This window comes from Tamandua tetradactyla, chromosome X, assembly GCF_023851605.1.
Source record: "Tamandua tetradactyla isolate mTamTet1 chromosome X, mTamTet1.pri, whole genome shotgun sequence".
NCBI classification, from domain to species: Eukaryota; Metazoa; Chordata; class Mammalia; order Pilosa; family Myrmecophagidae; genus Tamandua; species Tamandua tetradactyla.
Window position 1 is genome coordinate 95,952,616 of NC_135353.1, and position 26,288 is coordinate 95,978,903.

At 39.7% G+C, this 26,288-nt stretch overlaps 1 protein-coding gene across 3 annotated transcripts in view; it reads right to left on the bottom strand.

The window, feature by feature from the left end:
* SLC16A2 (solute carrier family 16 member 2) overlaps nucleotides 1–26,288 on the bottom strand; it is a 133,016-nt gene that overhangs the window by 6,544 nt on the left and 100,184 nt on the right. Inside the window, exons 2-4 of one of the 3 annotated variants that reach the window (XM_077145845.1) lie at nucleotides 4,554–4,698; nucleotides 1,756–1,972; nucleotides 388–531 (exon numbers count right to left, since the gene is read on the bottom strand). In XM_077145845.1, coding sequence (XP_077001960.1) covers nucleotides 388–531; nucleotides 1,756–1,972; nucleotides 4,554–4,698 — 506 coding nt within the window. Of the gene's footprint in view, nucleotides 1–387; nucleotides 532–1,506; nucleotides 1,973–4,553; nucleotides 4,699–26,288 lie in introns of all 3 variants that reach the window. The other 2 variants (XM_077145844.1, XM_077145843.1) reach the window with 2 other exon arrangements.

The window sequence follows — 26,288 nt, forward strand, 5'->3', positions numbered from 1 at the left end:
CTCCAAGATAGTGCAGGTTAGCAATAGGGGGCAACATCTAACTCCTGGCACTAGTTTCCCCTTTCAATGAAAGAGACATTGTTAATAAAAATTTCCTCTTAAAGTGGAAATTTAAAGAGGTTCCATACACACTGTTCTCACTGGATCTTTAATCCATCTTGGTGAAAGAGGGCATAACAAGGATGATTGTCTTCATATGAAAGCAGATGAAACTCAGGCACAGGGAGTTAGATCGACTTTCTCATGTCATACAACAAGCTAGTGTCATAACTGAGGCTTGGGGCACAACAGTGGCACACCCTACCATGTTATCCCAAAGGCTAAGGATAGCCCATCATCCGTGGTGGGCTGTTTCTTCCCCACAGTGGACAGGGTGGTCACACTCACCTGCAAGTAGATCTTCTTAAGTCCAGGAATGGAGTCGCTGACACGACCTGACACAAGACGCCCGAGGCCTGAGGTAGCCCCAATACACACCAAGAGCACCCAGGTCTCCTTGATTTCCAAGAACTCCTCTTCCACATATTTCATCTGAAATCATAGCACCAGACCCTCCAGGACAGGAGGAAGAAGAGGAACTGACTGGTTAATTGTGGGTATATACAGAAGCCTCAACTCCTTACTTTCCTGGGCCAGGTCAAGAACCCCCTCCCCTATATCTCTAGCTCCAGGACAAGCTCCTTGGCTGCTTCCAATAGTCTAAAGGGCTGCATAGACTTCTCTTGAATCCCTGGATTCAGGACTTCTAAGCAGCATTGTGGGGGTGGTGTTTTCCCAAGCCCCTTCCAGGTCCTGGTAGGTTAGAACACAGCCCTAACAGCTGAGAAAATTCAAGGGTTCCTCTGAAATCTCCCCAATCCCAGAACCAGAACTGACAGCCTTGGGCAACACCAGGTCACCAGGGAAGAAGGATCCACCAACTTCCAGGCAACTCTCCCAAAAGTATGTTCTAAGAAATATGAAGTTTGTGGAAGATAAAACTGGGCTACAACCAAGAAGTCAATGGCACTTAAGTTGGTTGGATGCTGGGTTAAACAAAGCTGAACAGGTTTAGTTTACTGCAGGAAGTTTTAGAACATTTAAGAGAGTACTGCACATTGTGTAGCTCCAAGAGAAAAAGAGCAAGATCTGGTATATTACATATCTTACACAAAATCCTATAATGACAAAGACCAGCATTCCACAGGGCACACTTTCAGAAAACCCTAATCTTGGGTCATCTGGGCCAGTCTCCTATACCCAGGCAATGCTTATATCCTCCTAAAAATCTATCTAGATTTATCAGAGGGGAGGCTTTAGCTAATGGGGCCTCCCCCTGTGGAACTTCCTCCATTTCCCATTGAGGTTCTCCCTCAGCCTGTGCCCTTCCCTTCTTTGGGTTTCCAACCACTGTTTTGTCTCTTTTTCCAAAGGTTTCAGTTTTGCCCTTTCAATACCCTCTACCCCCACCCTCTGACTGCAGGCAGGGTGAAGGCAGCTGCTTGGGGCCAGGTGAGGCAGGCCTACCCTGGTTTTCCTCACCAAGTGTACATAGGGAACGAAGTAGCCAAGGGCAGCAGTAGCAATCCCAAAGGCCCAGATGCGGTAGGTACGTTGGCGGAACACTCTCATGTTGAAATACTTCCTGAGCTGGGCCAGAAAGCGCTGGCGTAGGGTGTGGACACCCCTCTTGCTTGGAGTGTCCTGGGAGTTCGGCAGGAGGGGCCGGTAGGTGAGTGAAAGCAGCATGAGAACAAACATGAAGGTACTCAGCACCTGGAACGTTTGGGCCAGCTTGATCTTGGTTCCCAGCATATTGATGAGGAAAGGGAAGGACATGGAGAAGATGCTGCTCCCAGCAGACACCACGCCATTGGCCAGACCCAGTCGGCGTTGAAAGTAGTGGCCGAGGATGACAAGGGATGGCTGAAAGGCGAAGGAACAGCCACAACCAAAGAGAATCCCATAGGTGAAGTAACGCAGGCTTAGGGAGCTGAGGGAGAGATACCGAGAATTTTCCTCAGCAGCCTGACCAGTAATCTACCTGCTCTTTCCCGTTCAGCCTCCTGATACCTCCCTTCCCACACCCTTTAACCCACAGCACCACCTACACCACCGCCTCAGAGAAGGCAAAGAACAGGGTCTTCTGATACCCATTTTGCAAGTGGGAGAGCAGAGGCTCAGAGAGGTAAATTAATTTATCCAAGATCACATAACTAGGAATCAGGAAAACTTGGACTTGAATACAGGCCTGTGTGACTGTAGTATGCATTCCATAGCACCCCATCAAAGAGTATTTATTGTTCAAAAGAAAGCCAGAACAACCTATTCAAATGAGGCTGGATCAGTGACTACAGGGTATAAGTCAATGCCTTAGAACAGTTTCATTCCTGCTCTTCTAGAATTGGCTAAGCCACAGTTACTATCTATCATATGCCTCCACATATTTTGCAGTAGCCCTCACTGATCACTTGATTATCTAATACTCTCCATGGTCAGGCATTTCTTCCCCTTAGATAGACTCAGTCCTCACACTAAGGACTGGGCCTATCTGCAGAGATTACGTAGTACTAATATACATGTTTCCAAGACAACCATTGCTCACCGTCTTCTTGAATTTACTGGACATGAGAAAGGGCCTCGGTTTCAAAAGAGTTGGCTCTAATTGTAACTTTATAACTAAGCCAACTGCTCTTCTGTCAGGATCCTTGAAGCCTGCCACCATTAGATTCTTAAATTACTCTGGGATTGGTTGGGTTGGGGGCCTTGTCTAAGGGAGAGGAATCAGACCTTCAGCAGGAGGACCAGTGGGGCAAAGCATGGAATTCAGTTCAGGGTGCTATGCAGTGGATATTCTAGTTGGACCCCAGGACAGGAAGCCCCTGATTTAGGCTTTCTAAAGCCTTAGCACCCCTGCTTGAACATTGCCCCATTCCATGTCATCCAAAGGAACTCAGAATCCTGACTTAAACAACAAGAAAGATGACTTGGATTTCTAGCCACAAGTGGAATCACTTTTTCACTAGACATGAAGTGATCCAGAAAACTTCTTGGCTCTGAAGATGATCTTACAGGAAGGATAAAAAGGAGGGGTGGCAGAGAGGGGGTTAAGGGCTGAAGAACAGAATGCCTAGCCCAATGTGCTTGGAGAAGGGCACCAGAAGAAAACACCACATCTGAACAACCTCCCCTCCTGTAACTGAACCAAGTGTATTGGGAAGGAAATGGGATCCGTATGCTGTTAATTTGTTTATTTGCTCTTCTCAGTCTTATAAAACAGACCTCTGCTGGGTAGTGCTGGAACTAGACCTGCCTCTGAGATCTTTGCTTCTCCCCATAAGGATCCAGACAACAGCCTTGCTGAAGGCAAATGAGGCTGACCACCAGAGGGATCCTGGATGGGCTAAGCAGATTCCAGGCAGGACATGTATTTTTCCTTCTCTATCCCAACTGAATAGGCCAGTGTCAGGAAACCATTGTGGGCCAAATCCAACCTCTGTTGTGGTGAGGTAGGGGGTACTGGAAATGCTTGGTTCATAAAGAAAGCTGGCTCACCCTCACAGGGCTCAGTTGCAGCAGAGCATAATTATCATTCTCCACTGTGAGTGGAACTTTTAGGCTGGAGAGTATAACCATGCTCCTTCTCTAGGGAGCCAAGCTCAGAGAGTAAGTCCCTGACCAGTTAGCTCTGCCCTCATTCCACACATGCCACTCTTGTCATTTTGTGTCTCCAGGCCAGGATTGTCCTACGTCAGCCCAAGAAGACTGGAAGGAGAAGGTACCATAACTTCCAAAGTGTCTTTGACAGAGAGTCATGGTGTTCTGTAGGAATCCCACATTCTTTAGGTTGTGATGCAAGGTCTTCACATTCCCCCTCCCCTAAATACATATTATGGAGGGCTGGCAGAAAAGAACTTATTGCCTGCTCCTTGCCTGACACTACTAATCTGTCAGCTGGGTTCTGGGTTTGTACCTCAGTGAGGGATGTTGCAAAATATCCCTTCTCATGGCCAAGAAATGAATAGTTATCGGTCCCAAATGTCCATGCATACATAGCCAATGATATCCAGGAAAGAGCCAGAAATGCTAGACAGTCTTGGGCTCAGCTAACCTTCTTTATCAGCATAAGATTTCCTTGAGAATCCTGTAATGGCTGATTCTTATATAGCTGCACTCGAGAAACTCATTTCCAGGATGGAAATTGAGGTCATGAGGCTCCATGGCATATTGGAAGGGAATAATGGCAAGGCTGGAGGAGATGTGAAAAGACCATCTGGTCTAATCCCCTCATATTACAGATACAGACATTGAGACCCAGAGAGGGGCATGGATGTATGCAGTGTTCCACAGACATTCATGGCCTAAACTGATTTGGGATCCTGCCCTCACTTTGCAACTCTTGAGTCCTCTTTGGGGATATTCCCTACCAACATGTCCTGGGGACCATACCTAGATGAGTCCCATTGGACAATGAATCCTGGGAGCAAAGACTTTGAGAACCCTCCAGGGAAGCTGCAATGAGAAGAGTGTCTGCAGCTGAAGCCCAGAAAGAAGCCAGCACCCTCTAAACTTACCTGGTGAAGGAGCTGGTATGGAGGCCGATGAAAGCAATGGCAGCCCCTGTAGTCGCTGTGATTCGGCAGCCCAAACGATCGGTGAATATACTCACAATGGGAGAACAGAAGAAGATCATGCCCATTGCAAGGGCGCCTACCCATGCTGCAGAGAAAGGAAGCACAAAGTCACCTTACTTTAATGTGGTGCCTAGTAGTGTGGCCACTGTCAGTTCTTCTCTGGCCTTTAAGAGGAGGCATTGCATTGGCCTGTACTGCCAGCCTGCTGGTTCCTCATGGAAAGAAAGGTTAGGCGACTTTCAAGTTGCCTGAACCAGACCATATAAAAACCAGTAATCTAGTTCATAAACATACCTAGAACTTCAGAACCGGGGCATGGAAACTAGCTATGATTAAGTCTATTCTTTCAAAAATAGGCTGTTTTAAGCACCAAATCCATTCTTTCCTTTTACCTTTGCAGACAGCTACACTACATTTCTAAGCCCCTTTGATTGTTGAATGTGGCCATGTTACCGAATTTTGACCAACTAAACATGGACAAAATGTGATATGCACCACTTTCAGGCTTGCACCATAAAAAAAAAACTTCATGAACTTTCTACCTTCTTGTGGGTTACAACTGCAGTGTCACCTTGGAAGCCATATGTTGAATCTGGCAGAACTGCCATTAGCCTGAGTCCCTGTATAACTACACATAAGGTACCCTTTCACTCACTGATTGGGAATTCCTGCCCTGCATATCATGTGAGAAAGAAGGAAACTTCTTGTTCTTCAAGAGACTGAATTTTTGAGGACCATTTGCTATAGCAGCTAAAGCAACCCAAACTAAAACACATAGACTCCTCTACCACCATTTTAATGATGCAGAAGCTGAGGCCCAGAAATCTAAAGGAACTTGCCAATGATCACAGGGCAAGTTAGTGGAAAAGCTGGGACTCAAACCCAATTCTTCTTATTTCAAGTCCAAGGTTTATTTTCATTATATCTCCTATTGGGCAGAATGAAGCTTCTTGTCACTGGAGGTGTGCAAGCAAAGGCTAGTTGTAAATTGGGATTCAAGAAGTGGAATCAGATTTGGACTAGCCAACATTTCAAGCCCATCCAGGGATATTAAGCTAGATTCACAGACTTAAGCACTAGACTACTTGACTTCAGGGAAAAGGAACATGGGGGTAAGTCTTCAGGAACTAAGCTAAGACTTATCTGGTCATTGGAACATCTCTTGAAGATGCTGGGATAGGAAATAGGACAGGACACAGAAGAAAGTCTGCTGGAACTGTACTAGGACACAGGGCTGGTTCAGGAGGTACCCAAAGATTTCTAAGGCCTCTGCAAGAGTGTCATACAATCCTTGTGCTGAAGTCCTTCATCAGAGCCCATGTTTGGCAAATCTCTGACTCCAAATTTAAATAAGAGGAGTGTATTAGTTTCATAGGGCCACCATAACAACTATTCACAAATTGCATGGTTTAAAACAACAGTAATTTATTCTCTCAAAGTCTAAAGGCTAAAAGTCTGAAATCAAAGTGTTGGCAGAGCCATACTCCCACTGAAGGCTCTAGGGAATAATCCTTCCTTGTCTTTTCTCATGGTTCCAAGAGATACTTGGCATTCCTTGGATTGTAGTTGAACTACTCCAAACTCTGCCTCCATCATCACATCACCTTCTTCCTTTTGTTGTCTCCTCTGTGTCCAAATCTCTGTCTCTTATAGAGACATTGGTAATTGGATTCAGAGCTCACCCTAATCCATTATAACCTCATCTTAACTGATTAAATCTATACGACCCTATTTCCAAATAATGTCACATATTAAGTTTCTGGGTGGACATGAAGTTTGGGGCAACACTATTCAGCACACTACAAAGCATTTGTCCTCTTTTTAAAGGACTGTCAAGTATCTGTAACAATCTTCACCAGGAAGAAAGAAATTTCCCCTTTTATTTAAAATTTTCCAGCCCATTTTTCCTTAAAAGTCCTTAGAATGAAAGCCCAAATTTTCTTGGTTTGAAGATTGTTATCAAGTTGCATCTTGGGCCACTCTTTTCTAGGCTAAATAACCTTGGTTGCCTTAACTTCTTAGCTTTAATTTCTATCCCTGTAATTACTTCCTGCAATTACTTTCAGAGCTTTCCTCCGAACACTTCCCAAGACTTCATCATCATCATCAGTAAAGCACTTATTGAATGTCAACTGAGCAGGCACTGAGACAGTTTCTGGCTTCCTTAAGTAGTGGAGCCCAAGTGGGCCAGAGGAAATTTAGTCTGAGTAAATCTGGGGCTGGAGATAATGGAAGGTGACCTCCTGTCTTGGTCAGGGTTAGTCCACCACCTGTGTGTGATACCCCCAGTGGGGATCTTGCTTTGCTGGGGTCCCATTCCAAGCCCTAACTACCTGGATCCAAAAGTACTGACTTGAGAGAGCAGGAGACCTGGGCTTTCATGGTAATTTCACCTGTCACCCTGCAATTTCACTTCTTACCAACTGTAGGACCTAGAGCAAGTTACTCAGCACTTTTCTAATCCTCAGTGTTTCATTTGTAAAGTGAGAATTAAAATCCTTGCTATGCCTTCCTCAAAGTTTTTTTTAAGTGATTTTGGATGCAATTGTATGTATAAGAGAGTTTTGTAGACCGGTAATCACACATATACAAATATTAACAGAAAATGGGTCAGAAACTTAAAGGTAAAACTTAAAGCTATGCAACTTCTAAAAGAAAACATAAGAAAAATTTTGACCTTTGGTTGGGCAAATATTTCATAGATATTTACAAAAAGCACAGGCCGTAAAAGGAAAAAAATGATAAATTAGACCATTAAAATTAAAACTCTTGCTCTCCTAAAAACACTGTTAAGTAAGTGAAAAGGTAAACCATAGAGTAGGAAAAATATTTGAAAAACAGATGTCTGATAAAGGACTTGTATCTGAAATATATAAAGAACTCTTACATTTCTTTATCAAGAAATAACAATGCTCTTATTTCTCAATAAGACAACAACTAATCCAATTTAAAAAGTGACAAAAGACTTGGACAGACATTTCATACACACACTACGAATGGCAAATAAGCACATGAAAAGAAGTTTCATATAATTATTTGAGAAATGCAAATTAAAAGCACATAAGATACCCCTACACACTCACCAGAATGGCTTTAAAAATGACAATATTATAGATATTGTAGTGAGGATGTGGAAGAACTGGAAATTTCATACACTGCTGGTGGGAATGCAAAATGATACACTTTGAAAAGCAGTTTGGTGTCTTCTTATAAAGTGAAACACACATACACATGACCCAGAAAGTCTACTGCTAGGTATTTACCCAAGACAAATGAAAACCTGTACCCAGATTATCATAGCAACTTTTTTTTTTCATAATTGCTCCAAACTGGTAGCAACCCCAAAGCCCTTCAACTGATGAACAGATAAACAGAGATCAATCAATACAATGAAATAGAACTCAGCAATAACTAGGAACAACGTATTGATACAGGCAACAAGTTGGATGATTTTCAAAGGCATTAATGCTAAGTGAATGAAGCTGGATTCACATGTTGCCAATTATATGGAATTCTGGAAAATGCAAAACTATAGAGATAGAAAAACAGATAAGTGCTTGTCAGGCGAAGTGAGGGAGGGGTAGGGAGAGGATTGACTTCAGAGAGGCACAAGGAAATGTTTTGGGGTGATGGAAATGTTATATACCATGACTTTGGTGTTCATATACTTTTGCCAAAATTCATAGAACCGATCCTTTAAAGAGGGTGAATACTAGTATATGTAAGTTTACCTCATATATATATATCTGATGTTTTTTAAAAAGGGAGAGACCAAGAGAGCAGAAAGGACCAGGGCAAGTTTATGATGTGTGTATTTTTCTTTAAGCCAGATTTTCAATAAAATATCCCAGGTAAAAAAGGAGGAAAAATTTTTTAAATTCAGTAAATTATTTTACTGACATTTTATCAACTAGAACTCTTGGCCTTTCTGAATGTCTGTATACAATGAAAACTGATGATCAGGCTTGTAAGGTATGTTTTGTATAGTAAAGTTTAAATTATATTTGATGAAGTTTTAAATTTTTTAATCTGTTGTTAAAAACTTTCTAGATTTTGAAATAATTATACATTCATGGGAAATTGCAAAGATAGTCCAGAGCGATTCTGAGCACCCTTCACCTACATTCCCCCATTACAATATCGAAGCCAGGAAATTGACATTGGTACAATGTGCGTGTATAGTTATGTCATTTTAGCACATATATAGATTTGTGTAACCACCATCACAATAAAGATATAGACCTATTCTATACCACAAAGGTCTCTTTTATGATACCCCCTTATAGTCACAGCCAGGCTTTTTCCCCCACCATCGCTAACTACTGACTACCACTAACTTGTATTCCCTCTCTATAAATTTATTATTTCAGGAAAGATATATAAATAGAATCATACAATATGTGGTTTTTGAAATTGGCTTTGTTTTACCAGCGTAATTTCCTGGAGGTCCATATTTGAAGTGAGTTTCTTACAGACAGAATATACTTGGGATATATTATTGTTTTATCTACTCAGCCAATCGATGTATTTAGACCACTCAAATTAACAATATAGTTTTCATTGAGAAATCTTCACATGCATACAGTTCAATGTATATAATCAATGGCTCACAGTATCATCACACAGTTGTGTATTTATCACCATGATCATTTTTAGAACATTTGCATCACTCCAGAAGAAGAAATAAAAAGAAAAAAGAAAAAATATGCACATCCCATTTCCTTTACCTGCCTTCTCATTGATCACCAGTATTTCAATCTACCTCATTTTTTTTTACCCCTTATCCATCCCCAGTATTTATTTATTTATTTTTCTTTATTTTATTACTCACCTGTCAATACCCTGGATAAAAGGAGCATCAGACACAAAGTTTTCACAATCACATGGTCACATTCTAAAAGCTGTATAGTTATACAATTGTTTTAATAATAAAGGCTACTGGAGCACAGTTCAACAGTTTCAGGTAATTCCCTCCAGCCACTTGAATACACCATAATCTAAAAAGGGATATCTATATAATGCATAAGAAAACCTTGCAGGATAAACTCTCAATTCTGTTTGAAATCTCTTAGTCATTAAAACTTTATTTTGTCTCATTTCTCTCTTCCCCCTTTTGGTCAAGAAGGCTCTCTGAACCCCAGATGCCAGGTCCCAGCTCATACCAGGAGTCCTGTCCCATGTTGCCTGGGAGATTTACACTCCCAGGGAGTCATGTCCCATGAAGGAGGTGGGAGGGGACTGAGTTCACCTGCCAAGTTGGCTTAGAGAGAGAGGCCGTATCTGAGGAACAAAAGAGGTTCTCTGGAGGTGATTCTTAGGGATAATTATAAGTAGGTTTAGCTTCTCCTTTGCAGGAATAAGTTTTATAGGGGTAAACCTGAAGATTGAGGGCTCAGCCTATTGAATTTGTTGTCCATAATGCCTGCGAGAATATCAGAAATTCCCTTCCTTTCTCCTCAGTCCCCCAAGGGGACTTTGCAAATAATTTTTCATTCTCTGCCCAAATTACTCTGGGATATATCGGCACATCACACTAACCTGTACAAACCAACAAAATCTCACACCCTTTTCAAGATTCCACATCATTATGGCACTCAAATAAACTGACCATATAAGTTAAATTAGATTATGTGCTATCCCAAACATAAATTTTGAACCAAATGAATATCTCTCCCTTTGGTCTCACTCAGAAGCTGAAGTTTTAAAATATGGGCAATATCATCCTTTACCCTGTATTCTGATTTACGTTAGTCCTACCCAGATCAGCTTCATTCATATCTCGAGTCGAAGTCTGATCACTTTTTCAACTTTTTAAATAGTTGCTGTATGGAGTAATGCTGACTTTCAAAGCTTCAGAACTCTAACTCTGAGTCTCAGATGTCACATAAATACCCAAAGTTTCCAGGAATGACCAGGTTATATACCAGCAGCTCATTATCTCAGAATTTAGAAATAACATTTGCAATTCTGAATATATGTGAGTGCAACCTAGGACCCTTTACAATAGACCCCAACCTGATAACCCTTCTCTTGACTTCAATTCTCTGAGTATATTATAGCTCATCCACATGAGTGAGGCATGCTAACATTTGTCTTTTTGTTTCTCACATTTCATTCAACATAATGTCCTCAAGTTTCATTCACATAATTGCACATCTCACTTCATTCCTTTTTGCAGACACTCAGTAGTCCATTGTACGTATACACCACAGTTCCCCCTTCCATTCCTCAGTCATTGTACCCTTAGGCCACCTCCAGCCATCGAGAATCGGGAACAGTGCTGCTATAAACACCAGTGTGTAAATGTCCATTCATGTCCCCACTCTCAGTTCCTCCAGGAATATACCTAGCAGTGAGCGTGCAGGATCATATGGCAACCCCACATCTAGCCTCCTGTGGAACCACCACACTACCCTTCAGAGGGGCTGCACCTCTCAGCTTCTCTACCAACAGTGAATAGGTACATCTCTTTCTCCACATTTCTCTAACACTTGTTTCTCTCTTTTCGTTTTGAAGAGTTTTATTTGCACATCATATAATCCAACCTAAGTAAATAGGCATGCCTTCACACCATAATCTATATGAAGATATTTCCTTTTCTTCTTCAAAGAATCCATACTTCTCCCCCATATCCCCCATTTGTTGACATCTAGTTTTGGCATAATGCCTTTGTTACATTCAGCGGAAGCATATTACAATGTTACTGTTGACTAAAGATGCTAGCTTGCATTGATTGTATTTTTTCCTGTATACCATCACATTTTCAACATCTTTCAATGACGACATTCATTTGTTCTACCCCATGCAAAAATGTTTTTATATATTTGTACATTTAATCACCATCATTGTCTACTCAAAGCCTTCCTAAGTTATAACATCTTAGACTTTATCCTCTATCTTTAGTTGATGTCATACATGCCCCCAGCCCTTCTCCATCAACCATACTCACATTCAGCTTTATTCAGTGTACTTATATTATTGAACTGCCAACAAATATAATTGTACTTTCCATTTCTGAGTTTTTACAATCAGTTCTGTTGCACATTCTGTATTCCTTCAGCACCAAATACCCAATTTCTACCCTCTTTGCAGTTCCTAATAATCCATGTTCTTAACTTTATCTCTCAACCTTTACTCATTAGAGCTGACAGTGTCTTCAGACCTTGGAACTGACACAGATGCTGACACTTGGACAACAGAGACACAGATGTTTGGAGATGCTTGAGCCAAACAGATATCACCATGAGATTTTAAGCAAGCCAGAACTTGGAAAGAGCCAAGGAAAACCAAGAGATGAAAGTCAGCCACAGAGAAACAGTGAGGAACAGCACAAGGACAGAGGCAGAAAGCAATGGAGCCCAGGAGCAAAGGACCAGCAGATGCCAGCCACGTGACTACCCAGTTGACAGATGTCTTCTGGACCCATCAGCTTTTCTTGATTGAACGTAACTTCTTGTTGGAACCTGAAACTGGCCCTTTTACTTCCTTAGAACTGTAAACTTTTAATTTATTAAATTTACTTTTTAAACACCAAAAAGTGGTTCACTCATTAACATTAATTCATGTTACTGAGACCATACAATATTTGTCCTTTTGTTTCTAGAAAATTTCACTCAGCATAATATTCTCAAGGTTCATCCAGGTTATTTCATGCTTCAAGACTTCATTATGTGTTACAGCTGTGTAATATTCCATTGAATGTATATACCACAGCTTGTTTAGCCCCTCATCCGTTGATGGACGTTTGGGCTGTTTCCACCTCTTGGCAATTGTAAATAATGCTGCTTAAGCACCAATGTGCAAAAGTCCATTTCTGTCCTTGCCTTCAGTTCCTCTGAATATATACCAGTAATGGTATTGCTGGATCATATGGCAATTCTATACTTAGCTTCCTGAGGAACTGCCAAATTGCTTTCCAGAGTGATTGCACCATTTTACATTCCCACCAAAAAATGGATAAGTATGCCTCTTTCTCCACAACCTCTCCAGCATTTGTCATGTTCTTGACAAATGATAAAGGCCATTCTAGTGGGTGTGAGATGATATTTCATTATGGTTTTGATTTGCATTTCCCTAAAAGCCAGTGAAGTTGAGCATCTTTTCATGTGCCTTTTAGCCACTTGTATTTTCTTTTCTGAAAAGTGTCTGTACATGTCTTTTGCCTATTTTTAAATTGTGCTGTTTTTCTTTTTGTTGTTGAGTTGTAAAATTCTTAACATATTCTGGATATTAAACCCTTATCTGATATGTGGTTTCCAAATACTGTTTCCCATTGTGTAAGCTGACTTTTACTTGCCTGAAAAAGTTCTTTGATGCACTAAATTTAGAGGACATTCCATTTATCTATTTCTTTCGTCATTGTTTGTATTTTGGGTGTAAGGTCTAGGAAACCACCTCCATTACCAGATTTATAAGAAATGTCCCTACATTTTCTTCTAAACGTTTTATGGTCTTAGTTCTAATGTTTAGCTCTTTGACCAACTTTGAGTTAATTTTTGTGTAGGGTGTGAGATGTGGATCCTGTCTTTTTTTTTTTTTTTTGCATATGGATATTCAGGTTTCCAAACACCGTTTATTGAAGAGGCTGCCCTGCTCCAGTTGGGTTGGCTTGACTGCCTTGTCAAAGATCAATTGTCCATAGGTGAAAGGGTCTATTTCTGAACACTCATTCGATACCATTGGTCAGTTTATCTATCTTTACCCCAATACCATGCTGTTTTGATCACTGTAGCTTTGTAATATACCTTAAAGTCAGATAGTGTGAGACTTCCCACTTCATTTTTCTTTCTTAAGATATTTTTAGCTATTTGGGGCACCCTGCCCTTCCAAATAAATTTGGTTATTGGTTTTTCTATTTCTTCAAAGTAAGCTGTTGGGATGTTAATTGGTATTGCATTGAATCTATAAAGCAATATGGGTAGAATTGACATCTTAACTATATTTAGTCTTCGAATCCATGAACACAGTATGCCCTTCCATTTATTTAGGTCTTCCATGATTGTTTTTATTCTTTAGCAATTTCTTGTAGATTTCTGTGTATCCTTAGCTAAATTTATTCCTAAATATTTGATTCTTTTGGTTGCTTTTGTAAATGGAATTTTTCTGGAATTCCTGTTCAGATTGCTCATTACTAGTGCATAGAAACACTACTGATTTTAGGATGTTGATCTTATACCCTGCCACTTTGCTGTACTCATTTATTAGCTCTAGTAGCTTTGTTGTGGATTTTTTTTTTTTGGATTTTCTACATATACTTTCATATATACATGATTTCTACATATAGTTTCATATCATTATCTGCAAAGAGTGAGAGCTTTACTTCTACCTTTTATTTCTTTTTCTTGTCTAATTGCTCTGGCTAGAACTTCCAGTACAATGTTGAATAACAATGGTGACAGTCAGCATCCTTCTCTGGTTCCTGATCTTAGAGGGAAAGCTTTCAGTCTTTTCCCATTGAGTATGATGTCACCTGTGGGTTTTTCATATATTCCCTTTACTATGTTGAGGAAGTTCCTATTTCTATCCTTTGAAGTGTTTTCATCAAGAATCGGTGTTGAATTTTGGCAAAAGCCTTTCCTATTTCCATCGATTTGATCATGTGGTTTTTCTGCTTTGATTTGTTGATATGGTGTATTATATTAATTAATTTCCTTATGTTGAACCCTCCTTGCATACCTGGAACAAATCCCACTTGTTCATGGTGTTTAATTCTTTTAAAATGCTGCTGACTTCAATTTCTGATATTTTGTGGAGGATTTTTGCATCTATATTTATTAAAGAGGTTGGTCTGTAATTTTCTTTTCTTGTAATATCTTTATCAGGCTTTGATATTAGGGTGATGTTGGCTTAATAGAATGAATTAGATAGCATTCCCTCCTCTTCAAATATTTTGAAGAGTTTGAGCAGGATTATTTACTAATTCTTTCTTGAGTGTTTGGTAGAATTCACACATGAAGCCATCTGGCCCTGGACTTTTCTTTTTGGAAGCTTCCTGATGACTGATTCAATCTCATTACTTGTGAAATTGGGTTGTTGAGGCCACCTAATCTTCTTTTTTTTTCTTTTTTTAAAATTTTTTTATTAATCAAAAAAAAAGAAATTAATACAACATTTAGAAATCATTCCATTCTACAAATGCACTCAGTAATTCTTAGTATCATCACATAGATGTATGATCATCATTTCTTAGTACATTTGCATCGATTTAGGAAAAGAACTAGCAAAACAGCAGAAAAAGATATAGAATGTTAATATAGAGAAGAGAATTAAAATAATAATACTAATAATATATATATATATATATAAAGGAAAAAGAAAAACAAAAACAAAAGATACAAACACACAAACAAACAAACAAAAAACCATATTTCAGGTGCAGCTTCATTCAGTGTTCCAACCTAGTTACATTACACTTAGATATTATTGTGCTGTCCATTTTTGAGTTTCTGTATCTAGTCCTGTTGCATAGTCTGTATCCCTTCAGCTCCAATTACCCATTATCTTACCCTGTTTCTAACTCCTGCTGGTCTCTGTTACCAATGATATATTCCAAGCTGATTCTCGAATGTCGGTTCACATCAGTGGGACCTTACAGTATTTGTCCTTTAGTTTTGGGCTAGACTCACTCAGTATAATGTTCTCTAGGTCCATCCATGTTATTACATGCTTCATAAGTTTAGTCTGTCTTAAAGCTGCATAATATTCCATCGTAGGTATACGCCACAGTTTGTTTAGCCACTCGTCTGTTGATGAACATTTTGGCTGTTTCCATCTCTTTGCAATTGTAGATAATGCTGCTATAAACACTGGTGTGCAAATGTCCGTCTGTGTCTTTGCCCTTAAGTCCCTTGAGTAGACACCTAGCAGTGGTATTGCTGGGTTGTAATCCATTCTGCCATTCTATGTCTTTTGATTGGGAAATTCAGTCCATTAACTTTTAGTATTATTACTGTTTGGATAATATTTTCCTCTACCATTTTGGCTTTTGTATTATATATATCATATCTGATTTTCCTTCTTTCTACACTTTACTCCATACCTCTCTCTTCTGTCTTTTCGTATCTGATTCTAGTGCTCCCTTTAGTATTTCTTGCAGAGCCGGTCTCTTGGTCACAAATTCTCTCAGTGACTTTTTGTCTATAAATGTTTTAATTTCTCCTTCATTTTTGAAGGACAATTTTGCTGGATATAGGAGTCTTGGTTGGCAGTTTTTCTCTTCTAGTAATTTAAATATATCATCCCACTGTCTTCTAGCTTCCATGGTTTCTGCTGAGAAATCTACACATAGTCTTATTGGGTTTCCCTTGTATGTGACAGATTGTTTTTCTCTTGCTGCTTTCAAGATCCTCTCTTTCTCTTTGACCTCTGACATTCTAACTAGTAAGTGTCTTGGAGAACGCCTATTTGGGTCTATTCTCTTTGGGGTGCGCTGCACTTCTTGGATCTGTAATTTTAGGTCTTTCATAAGAGTTGGGAAATTTTCAGTGATAATTTCTTCCATTAGTTTTTCTCCTCCTTTTCCCTTCTCTTCTCCTTCTGGGACACCCACAACACGTATATTTGTGCGCTTCATATTGTCATTCAGTTCCCTGATCCCCTGCTCAAGTTTTTCCATTCTTTTCCCTATAGTTTCTGTTTCTTTTTGGAATTCAGATGTTCCATCCTCCAGTTCACTAATTGTAGCTTCTGTCTCTTTAGATCTACCATTGTAGGTATCCATTGTTTTTCCCATTTTTTCTTCTTTGTCCTTCACTCCCATAAGTTCTGTGATTTGTTTTTTCAGATTTTCTATTTCTTCTTTTTGTTCAGCCCATGTCTTCTTCATGTCCTCCCTCAATTTATTGATTTGGTTTTTGAAGAGTTTTTCCATTTCTGTTCGTATATTCAGCATTAGTTGTCTCAGCTCCTGTATCTCATTTGAACTATTGGTTTGTTCCTTTGACTGGGCCATATCTTCAATTTTCCGAGCGTCATCCATTATTTTCTGCTGGTGTCTGGGCATTTGATCAGATTTCCCTGGGTGTGGGACCCAGCTGGTTGAAAGCTTTTTCTGTGAAATCTCTGGGCTCTGTTTTTCTTTTCCTGCCCAGTAGGTGGCGCTCATGGCGCTCGTCTGTCTGCACGGCAGTCAGCCCGGGAAACCGTGCGTGGAGGCGGGGGTCGCTGGCCGCCGCGGCTTGGGAGAGTGCCAGTCCTAATTGCCCAGCTGGCCTGAAACACCAAGCGTGACAGGAGGGCCCCGCTATCCAACGTTCCCAGTCAGACCGGGGAGCCACGTGCGTGGAGGGGACCCCAGTCGCCAGCCGCCCCGGCCGGGAAAACACGCGCCCCTCGGGTATCTCACCGCAGCAGATTCTCCCTGCCTGTTCAGCTGTTCCAGAATGGGGTACGCTGTCTTTATGGTCTCTGTCGTGACTCCGGGAGCTGTTTCGTATTGTTTCTGTTTCTTTAGTTGCTTTTCTGGAGGAGGAACTAAGACCCGCCCGTCTTACTAAGCCGCCATCTTCTCCGGAAGTCTCCCCACCTAATCTTCTTGAGTCAATGTTGGCTGTTCATACCTTTCTAGGAAATTCTTCATTTCATCTATGTTATCTAGTTTATTAGCATAGAGTTGCTTAGAATATCCTCTTATTACCTCCTTTTTTTTCTTTGGGATCAGGGGTTATATCCCCTTTTCCATTTCTGATTGTATTTATTTGCATCCTCTCTCATTTTTTGTCAGCCTAGTTAAGGATCCATCGATTTTATAGATTTTCTCAAAGAACCACCTTCTGGTTTGTTGATTTTCTCTATTGTTTTCATATTCTATATTTCACTTATTTCTGCACTGATCTTTGTTGTTTCTTTTCTTTTGTTTGCTTTGGCGTAGTTTGCTGTCCTTTATTTCTTCCAGGTGAATGTTAATTTCTTGATTTTTCCTCTTTCTTCTTTTTAAATATTGGCATTTAAGACAATAAATTTCCTTCTCAGCACCACCTTTGTTGCATGCCATAAATCTTGATATGTTGTGTTTTCATTTTCATTTTCCTTGATATATTTCTTGATTTCTCTTGTAATTTATTCCTTGAACCATTGGTTGTTTAAGAGTGTGTTGTTTAGCCTCTCTATATATGTGAATTTTCTGGTCTTCTGCCGGGTACTGATAACCAATTTCATTCCATTATGATCCAAGAAAGTGTTTTGTATAATTTCAATCTTTTAAAATTTATTGAGACTTGCTTTGTGACCCACCATATAGTTGAGAATGATGCATGAGCACTTGAGAAAAATGTATATCCTTCTGTTGTGGGGTGTATTGTTGTGTAAATGTCTGTTAAGTCTAGTTCATTTATTGTATCATTCAAAATCTCTGTTTCCTTAGTGATCCTCTGTCTAAATGTTCTATCCATTGATGAGAGCAGGGACTTGAAGTCCCCAACTAATATGGTAGAGGTGTCTACTTCTCCCTTCAGTGTTGTCAGTATTTGCCTCATGTATTTTGGAGAACTCTGGCTTGGTGCATAAATGTTTATGACTGTTATGTCTCCTTATTTAATTGTTGCTTTTGTTCGTACGTAGTGTTCTTCTTTGACTCTTTTAATTGTTTTACATTTGTAGTCTAATTTGTTGGATATTAATATAGCTACCTCTGTTCTTTTCTAGTTGTTGTTTGCATGAAATATCTTTTCCAAACCTTTCAATTTTTACCTACTTTTGTCCTTGGGTCTCAATTGAGTCTCCTGCAGACAGCATATAAATGGGTCCTGTTTTTAATCCATTCTGCCAGTCTATGTCTTTTGTTTTGTTTTTAACTTTTTTATTGTATAGTATTACATATATACAAAGCAAAGAAATAAAAAAACAATAGTTTTCAAAGCACTCTTCAACAAGTGGTTACAGGACAGATCCAAGAGCTTCTCATGGGCTACCATACGATCCTCTCATATTTTTCCTTCTAGCTGCTTCAGAATATAGGAGGCTAGAGGGCTTAAATATTCATTTGTCATCACAATCGACTTTTTTTTCCTTCTTTTTTTTGTAAAAAATAATATATATACAAAAAAGCTATAAATTTCAAAGCACAGCACAATTAGTTGTAGAACATAATTCAGACTTTGACATGGATTAAAATTTCACAATTTTACTTTTTACTTCTAGCTTCTCTAAAATACTGGAAACTAAAAAATATATCAATTTAATGATTCAGCATTCATATTCATTCATAAAATCCTATCTTCTATGTACAGCTCCACCATCACCTTTGATCTTTCCACACCTTTATTTAGGGAAGTTTGGGCCATGACAATTCTAAATTTTTGATATTGGAAGGGTCTGTCACTAATATGGGGTAGGGAGATGGAACTATCTAATGTTCTGGAGAGGCTGGGCTAGGTTTCAGGACTTATCTGGACCAGGGATCCATCTGGAGGTTGTAGGGTTCTGAAAAGTTACTCTAGTGCTTAGAAGCCTTGTGGAGTCCTACATGTTGCCCTAGGTGTTCTTTAGGATTGGCTGGAATGGTCCTGATTGGGGATTGGTGGTTATGATGGGTAGCAAGGTCTAATTGAAGCTTGTGTAAGAGCTTACTCCCAGAGTTGCCTCTCGATTCTGAACTCTCTCTGCCACTGATACTTTAGTAATTACACTTTCCCCCCTTTTGGTCATGATGGAATTGTTGATCCCACAGTGCCAGGTCTGGATTCATCCCTGGGAGTCATCTCCCATGTCGCCAAGGAGACTTTCACCCCTAGATGTCTTGTCCCACATAGTGGGGAGGGCAATGATTTCACTTGCAGAGTTTGGCTTAGAGAGACTGAGGCCACATCTGAGTAACAAAAGACATCCTCTGAAGTAACTCTTAGGCATGCCTATATGTAACCTAAGCTTCTCCGCTACCTATATAAGCTTCACAAGAGTGAGCCTCATGATCAAGGGCATGGCCTATTGATTTGGGTGTCCCGTAAGTTTGACACAGTATCAGGGAATTTCCTGATGGTAAGGTTTAACAGTTCTGTATTCTTTCTCCCCTCTCTTAGGGGACTTCAGTCTAAGTTTTTTGATTGAGGAGTTTAACCCACTAAAGTTAATGCTATTTCTGTAAAGGAAGTACTTTCTTCTACAATTTTGTCATTTGGATTTTTTGTGCCATATCTATTTTTTCCTTTTTTTCCCTTTACTGATAGTCTTCATTTCTACAGTCTTCTCTAGTCCCCTCTCTCCTGTTTTTTCCTATCTGCCTGTAGTGCTCCCTTTAGTATTTCTTGTAGAGAGCCAGTCTCTTAGTCACAAATTTTCTCAGTGACTGTTTGTCTGAAAATATTTTAATCTCCCCCTTGGTTTTGAAGTACTGTTTTGCTGGGTATAGAGTTCTTTGTTGGCAATTTTTCCCTTTCAGAATCTAAAATATATCATACTACTGCCTTCTTGTTTCCATAGTTTCTGCTGAGAAATCCACACATAGTCTTATTGAGCTTCCCTTGTATGTGATGGATTGCTTTTCTCTTGCTGCTTTCAAGATTGTCTCTTTGTCTTTGACATTTGACAATCTGATTAGTAAGTGTCTTGGAGTAGGTCTATTTAGATCTATTCTGTTTGTGGTATGCTATACTTCTTGGATCTGTAATTTTATTTCTTTCATAAAAGATGGGAAATTTTCAGTGATTATTTCCTCCATTAGTCTATCTGTTCTTTTCCCTTTCTCTTCTACATTTAGGACATCCATAACACATATATTTGTATGCTTCATGTTGTCATTCATCCCTGAGACCCTGCTCATTCCATTCTTTTCCTTATATTTTCTTTTGTGTGTTGGATTTCAGATGTCCTGTCTTCTAGTTCACTAATCTTTTCTTCTGCTTCTTCAAATCTATTGTTGTAAGTCTCCATAGTTTTTTTCTTCTTTTCTATTGTGCCTTTCATTCCCATAAGATCTGCAATTATTTTTTCAAACTTTCAAGATCTTCTTATGTTTACTCAATGTCTTCTTTATATCCCCCATCAATTCTTTTATTTGATTTTTGAGGAGATTTTGCTTGTATGTTCAATCAGCCTGAATTAGTTGCTCCAACTTGTATTTCACTTGAACTCTTGGTTTGTTACTTTTACTGGGCCATATCTTTAATTTTCCTAGTATGGCTCATTAATTTTGCTGATGTCTAGGCATTTGATTTCCTTAATTAGTTTATTCTGGAGGTTGTTTTCACTCCTTTACTTAGGGTTTTCTTGTGGGATGGTGTTTTTGTTTGTAAAAGCGCTGGAATGCAATAATTGGAAATGGAACAGCTTTTAAAAGGAAATGCATTAAGTTGCAAGTAGTGGTTGTAAGATTCAGTTGTCAACTTGGCCAGGTGAACGCACCTAGTTCTGTTGCTGTGGACATGAGCCAATGGTGCATGAACCTCATCTGTTGTTGATTATATCTGCAGTCCACTAGGAGGCATGCCTGCTGCAATGAATGATGTTTGACTTAACTGGCTGGTGCTTAAATGAGAGACATTGCACAACATAGCACAGCTCAAGCAGCTCAGCATACCTCATCTCAGCACTCGCAGCTCAGTCCAGGCCTTTGGAGATGCAGGAAGGATCACCCCGGGGAAAGTTGTTGGAACCCAGAGGCCTGGAGAGAAGGCCAGCAGAGATTACCCTGAGCCTTCCCATGTAAGAAAGAACCTCAGATGAAAGTTAGCTGCCTTTCCTCTGAAGAACTAACAAAAATAAATCCCCTTTTATTAAAAGCCAATCCATCTCTGGTGTGTTGCATTCCAGCAGCTAGCAAACCAGAACACAAGTTTACAGTTCTAAGGCCATGAAAATGTTCAAATTAAGGGAAGGCTATAAAAATGTCAAAACTAAAGCATCTAGGGAAAGATACCTTGGCTCAAGAAGGCCATAGGGTCCAGAACACCTCTGTCAGCTGGAAAGGCACATGGCAACATCTGCTAGCTTTCTCTCCTAGCTCCTTTTTTCATGACACTTTCCTAGGGGCATTTTCTTTCTTCATATCCAAAAGTCTCTGGCTGTGTGGGCTCTGTTGGTTCGGTTGGTTCTAAAGCTTTTTCCAAAATGGTTCCCTCTTAAAGGACTCAAGTAAGCAACACCACCTTGAAGGGGTGGAGATGCATCTCCATGGAAAACTCTTAATCAAAAGGTACCACCCACAGTTAGGTGGGTCACAACTCCATGGAAACAATAAAAAAAGATCCCACTCAACAATATTGAATGATTGATGGGCATGGTTTTTCTGGGATGCATAATAGCTTCATACTGGCACAGATGGTTTTTTCTCTATCTGTTCTTTGGCATTCCATTCAACTTCTTCCAGACCTCTAGCATAGGTTCTGTTTTACTGATCAGAAGTTTTCAGTTCTTATTTTTCTTTTTCTTGCCCTGACTATATGGAGCCTTTTTTAAATTTGAGAATGGTCACCTCAGATATGATCGACCACAGTCATATTTTCCTAGAGCAGACAGGCCCATGTTTCAGGAGGAGAGAGTAGCCATTATCACGTTTTCTTGAGGGTGAGACCCAGCAGGTTTTTAGACTTTCATATGAAATCTCTAGACTCTGTACTCTTCCTATCCTGTGCAGCATGTGGCAGTTGTCTGCTGGCAGCTTCCCACCAGGGTAAAGTGATGCAGTGCCTTTAATTTCAGCAGCCTCTCCTTGCTAAGGGCATAGTTAAAATCAAGGCTGAAGTAGTAGGCAGGTTTTGATTGCTTCTGTTTCCAGCCCCTGGGGGCTTAATTCTTTTTTCTTTCTTTCTTTCTTTTTTTTTTTTACATGGGCAGGCACCAGGAACTGAACCTGGGTCCTCGGGCATGGCAGGCAAGCATTCTTACCTGCTGAGCCACCATGGCCCACCCTGGGGACTTAATTCTTAAAGGAGGGATGCCTTTTGAGCTAGGCCCCACCCACCTTCTCTTGGAAAAGATACACCCCTTAGGGAATAGTTCACTTGACTGTTTCCTTTGTCTCTCAGACATGCCTTACTTACACCTTGCCTGGGGCAGTGCTGGAGCCTGAGAGTGCTAGCAGTTCTCTCTAATGACCTTTTAAGAAGTTAAAAAGATAAAGAAAAAAGACCTTTTCAGAGCTGGACCCCTGCTCCCTGGGTTTGCCAAACAAGAGCTGGAGTTGGTATGTGGCTCTATGTGTTCCCAGGCTCTATGTGCCCCCTTTTCTTGGGGTCAGAACTTTTTCAGTATTTTGTGCTAATTCAAAAAGCCTCTGCTGTTTTGGTTTTTTTTTTCATTAGCTCCACCCCCTTTCTGCCAGGGCAAAACTTCAAGTTCCTTTAGTTCTTATTCCAGGCTTATCTGTGCTCTGGGCTTGTTTTCAGCAGTCCAAATGTTTTACTTTTGCCATTCGAGGTTGGTTGAGCTGACTACCTTGGTATCAGTAAAGTCAATTTCCTTTTCCCTTGGGGAAACAGCCTGCCATGCCCATGGGGGAGGAGCTTGGAAGACTTCCAGTTGTGTAGGACCTCAGCGATGCCACCCATTCCAGACTTACATATGCTCTGTGTCCAGTCACTGATGTTCCCCACACACACACCCAAGATTTGTTTCATTCAGTTCCTGGCTATTTACTGGCTGCTTTAGAGAATGAACTAAATTCCAGACCTCACTATGCCACCATCTTGCCCCACCCAGTAGGCCATTTAAATTTAACATAATTATTGATATATTAGAGTTTATTTGCCATTTTTTGTTTTCTATTTGATCCCTTTGCTTTTCTTCTATTTTTTTTTCTTTTTCCTGTCTTTCTGTGGGTTACTTCAATGTGCTTTATTTTACAATTCCATTTTTATTTAAGTATAGTGCTTTGGAGTGTGTCCCTTTTTATTGCTTTCTTAGTAATTGATGTAAGTGTTAGATTATATGTACAAACTTATCAACAGTCTACTGGTGTTGCCATTTACTAGTTCAAGTGAAGTGCAGAAACCTCATCTTCCTTTATGTCCCTTCATCCTTTCCCATTTATAATATAATTGTCTTAAATATTTTCTCCATATACATGGAAAATCACATCAGAGAAGTGTTATATTTTTGCTTCAATTGTTAAACATAACTTAGAAAACATAAGAAGGAAAGTCTACTGTATTTACCCATATTTTTAGTCTTTCCACTGTTGTTCCTTCTTGATGTTCCAAGATTCTTTCTTCTATCATTTCCTTTCTGACTGAAAATTTGCTTTAACCGTTCTTTTAGGGTTTGTCTGTTGGCAACAAATTGTTTTAGTTTTCCTTCATCTGAGGATGCCTTAATTTCCCCCTAATTTCTGAAGAATATTTTCACTGGATATACAATTCTGGGTTGTCAGATCTTTTCTTTGAACAATTGAAAAATGTTGTGCCATTTCTTCCTTCAGTCTTGTATGGTTTCTGTTGAGAAATCTGTCATTCAAATGGATTTTCCCTTATAGTTAAGGCACTTACTCTCTCATTGCTTTCAAGATTATATTTGTGTGTGTGTGTGTGTGTGTGTGTGTGTGTGTGTGTTCAATTTTCAGAAGTTTTACTGTGGTGTATCTTGGGATAAATTTGTTTGAGTTCATCCTACTTGGATTTTCTCAGCTTCCTAAATCTGGAGGCTTAGGTCTTTTGCCAAGTTTAGAAACTTCTAAGCCATTATTTTTTTGAATACCTTTTCTTCAGCCTCACCCTTTTTCTCCATTTCTTCTCTCATTCCAGGACTCATTCAATGACAGGAATATTAGATCTTTTGCTTTAACCCTACAGTTCCCTGAGATCTGTTCATTAATTTTTTTAAGATTCTCTCTCTTGTTCATATTGGATAATTTCTATTGTTTTACCTTTCAGTTCTCTGATACTTTCCACTGTCCTCTCTTTTCTGCTGTGGAGCCTAGCCATTGAGTTTTATATTCAGTTATTGTATTTTTAAGTTCTCAAATTTCTGTTTGGTTTCTCTTTATATCTTCTATTTATTTTCTGAGATTTTCTAATTTTTCAGTTGTTTCAAGTGTAAATGCTTATTGAAGCATTTCGTTATGGCTACCCTAAAATGCTTGTCAGATAACCCCAACATCTGTGTTGTTTCAATTTTGGTGTTCGTTGATTGTCTTTTTTCATTGAAGTCAAGATTTTCTTTGTTCTTGGTATGATGAGTGATGTTCTATGTTATACTGGACATTTGGGATATTATGTTAGATGCTACATCTTATTTAAAGCCTGTGTTTTAGCAGGTCTCCTCTGACACTGCCAGATGGAAGTTGAAGTCCAGGTTCCCCAGTCAGCTTCCATTGACACCCTGAAGATGAGGGGTACCTTGTAACTCCTGAACAGGGTGAGTGTTCAGGTTCTACACTATGGCTCTGAAACCTTCCTGGCTCAGACAGGTAGGAGCTCCTCATTACTTCTTCCCACACATCCTCAACTGACATGGTCCTGAGTAGTGGTGAAGGTCCCATTTCTCTACTTGGACTTCTCTGACAGAACTTCAGCACCTCAATGGGGCCAGAGAATGAGAGTATGGTGAGGAGTGAAGGTTAAGGTGCTTTCTTTACAATCTGGCAAGGGGGAAATTCCAGCTTTCTTGTATGATATCCACTGACACCATAGGGGATGGGGTAGACCTCATTACCACTGGGAAGCAGTGAAAATCCTGGCTCCCTACTCACTCTTCTATGACACCACTTTGGTGTGGGGAGGTTGGCAGGTTGGCACCTCTCATTAGTGCTGAGCAAGTGTGGAAGTTTAGCTTCCTTACTAGGCCTTTATTGGCAAAGGTGGGGTGGGGAACTTTTTTTTTTTTTTTTACCTATGTTGCTTGGTTGAAATAAAGAGGTTATTGTCTAAAAATTTTCTGTCTTGCTAGATTACTCCTTTCCTGGCCCTTTGGCTAGGAAAAACAAGCTTGCTTTCTGTTGAATCTCTGCATTGCTGGTTTCTTCAGCTCCAAGTCTGGGATATATGACTCAAAAAGAAATTCCAGAGAATTCACTGCCATGTTGTAGCTTGGACCCCATGGGGTTTCTAGATGGTCTGCCTTCTTCTCTCCTCCTTTAAGTCTTTTTATGTTTGTTTAATATAAAATATCCAGTATTTTTTAGCTCTACTTTGTGGGAAGAATAGGGAAAAGTGCCTCTGTTTACTTTTAATGTTAAATGGATATTTCAAAATTAGCTCTCCATATATGGTATTCATTTAGTCAACAGTTAATATCTTTTCTGGCCTAGACACTAGGCTCTTCTATAGGTGTTGAGGATGCTAAATGAGTGCATATGTTCATTGTCTTCAAGGAGATCACAGTAGAGTAGGGCAATAAAATCCATAAACCCTACAGATCATGGCCAGAATTCAGAGAAACCAGACATTTCAAGTGAAAGAAAAATTGCTATATTCAGGGAGAGAAATAAAATCTAATAGATATACTACTGACTGAAGAATAGCATGATATAAGAGAAAGGAATTAAAAGATTATTAGAGGTAAAGGTTATCAGCAGAAATTTATTAAGAGAAAAATAACCAAGTAATATCTATATAAAAAGGAATGAATAGTCATAATAATAAACCCACAACAGCACTAAGTGCTAAACAGGTGCCTAATTCCTGATCAATGAACATGCCAAACAAAATCTTGGGACTTTGAGGATGAACTATACATAACCACACTATACACAAGTTTCTTCTGGTGGTTTCCAGAGTTCTTTTCAGCTTCAGTCACTACCCACAGATG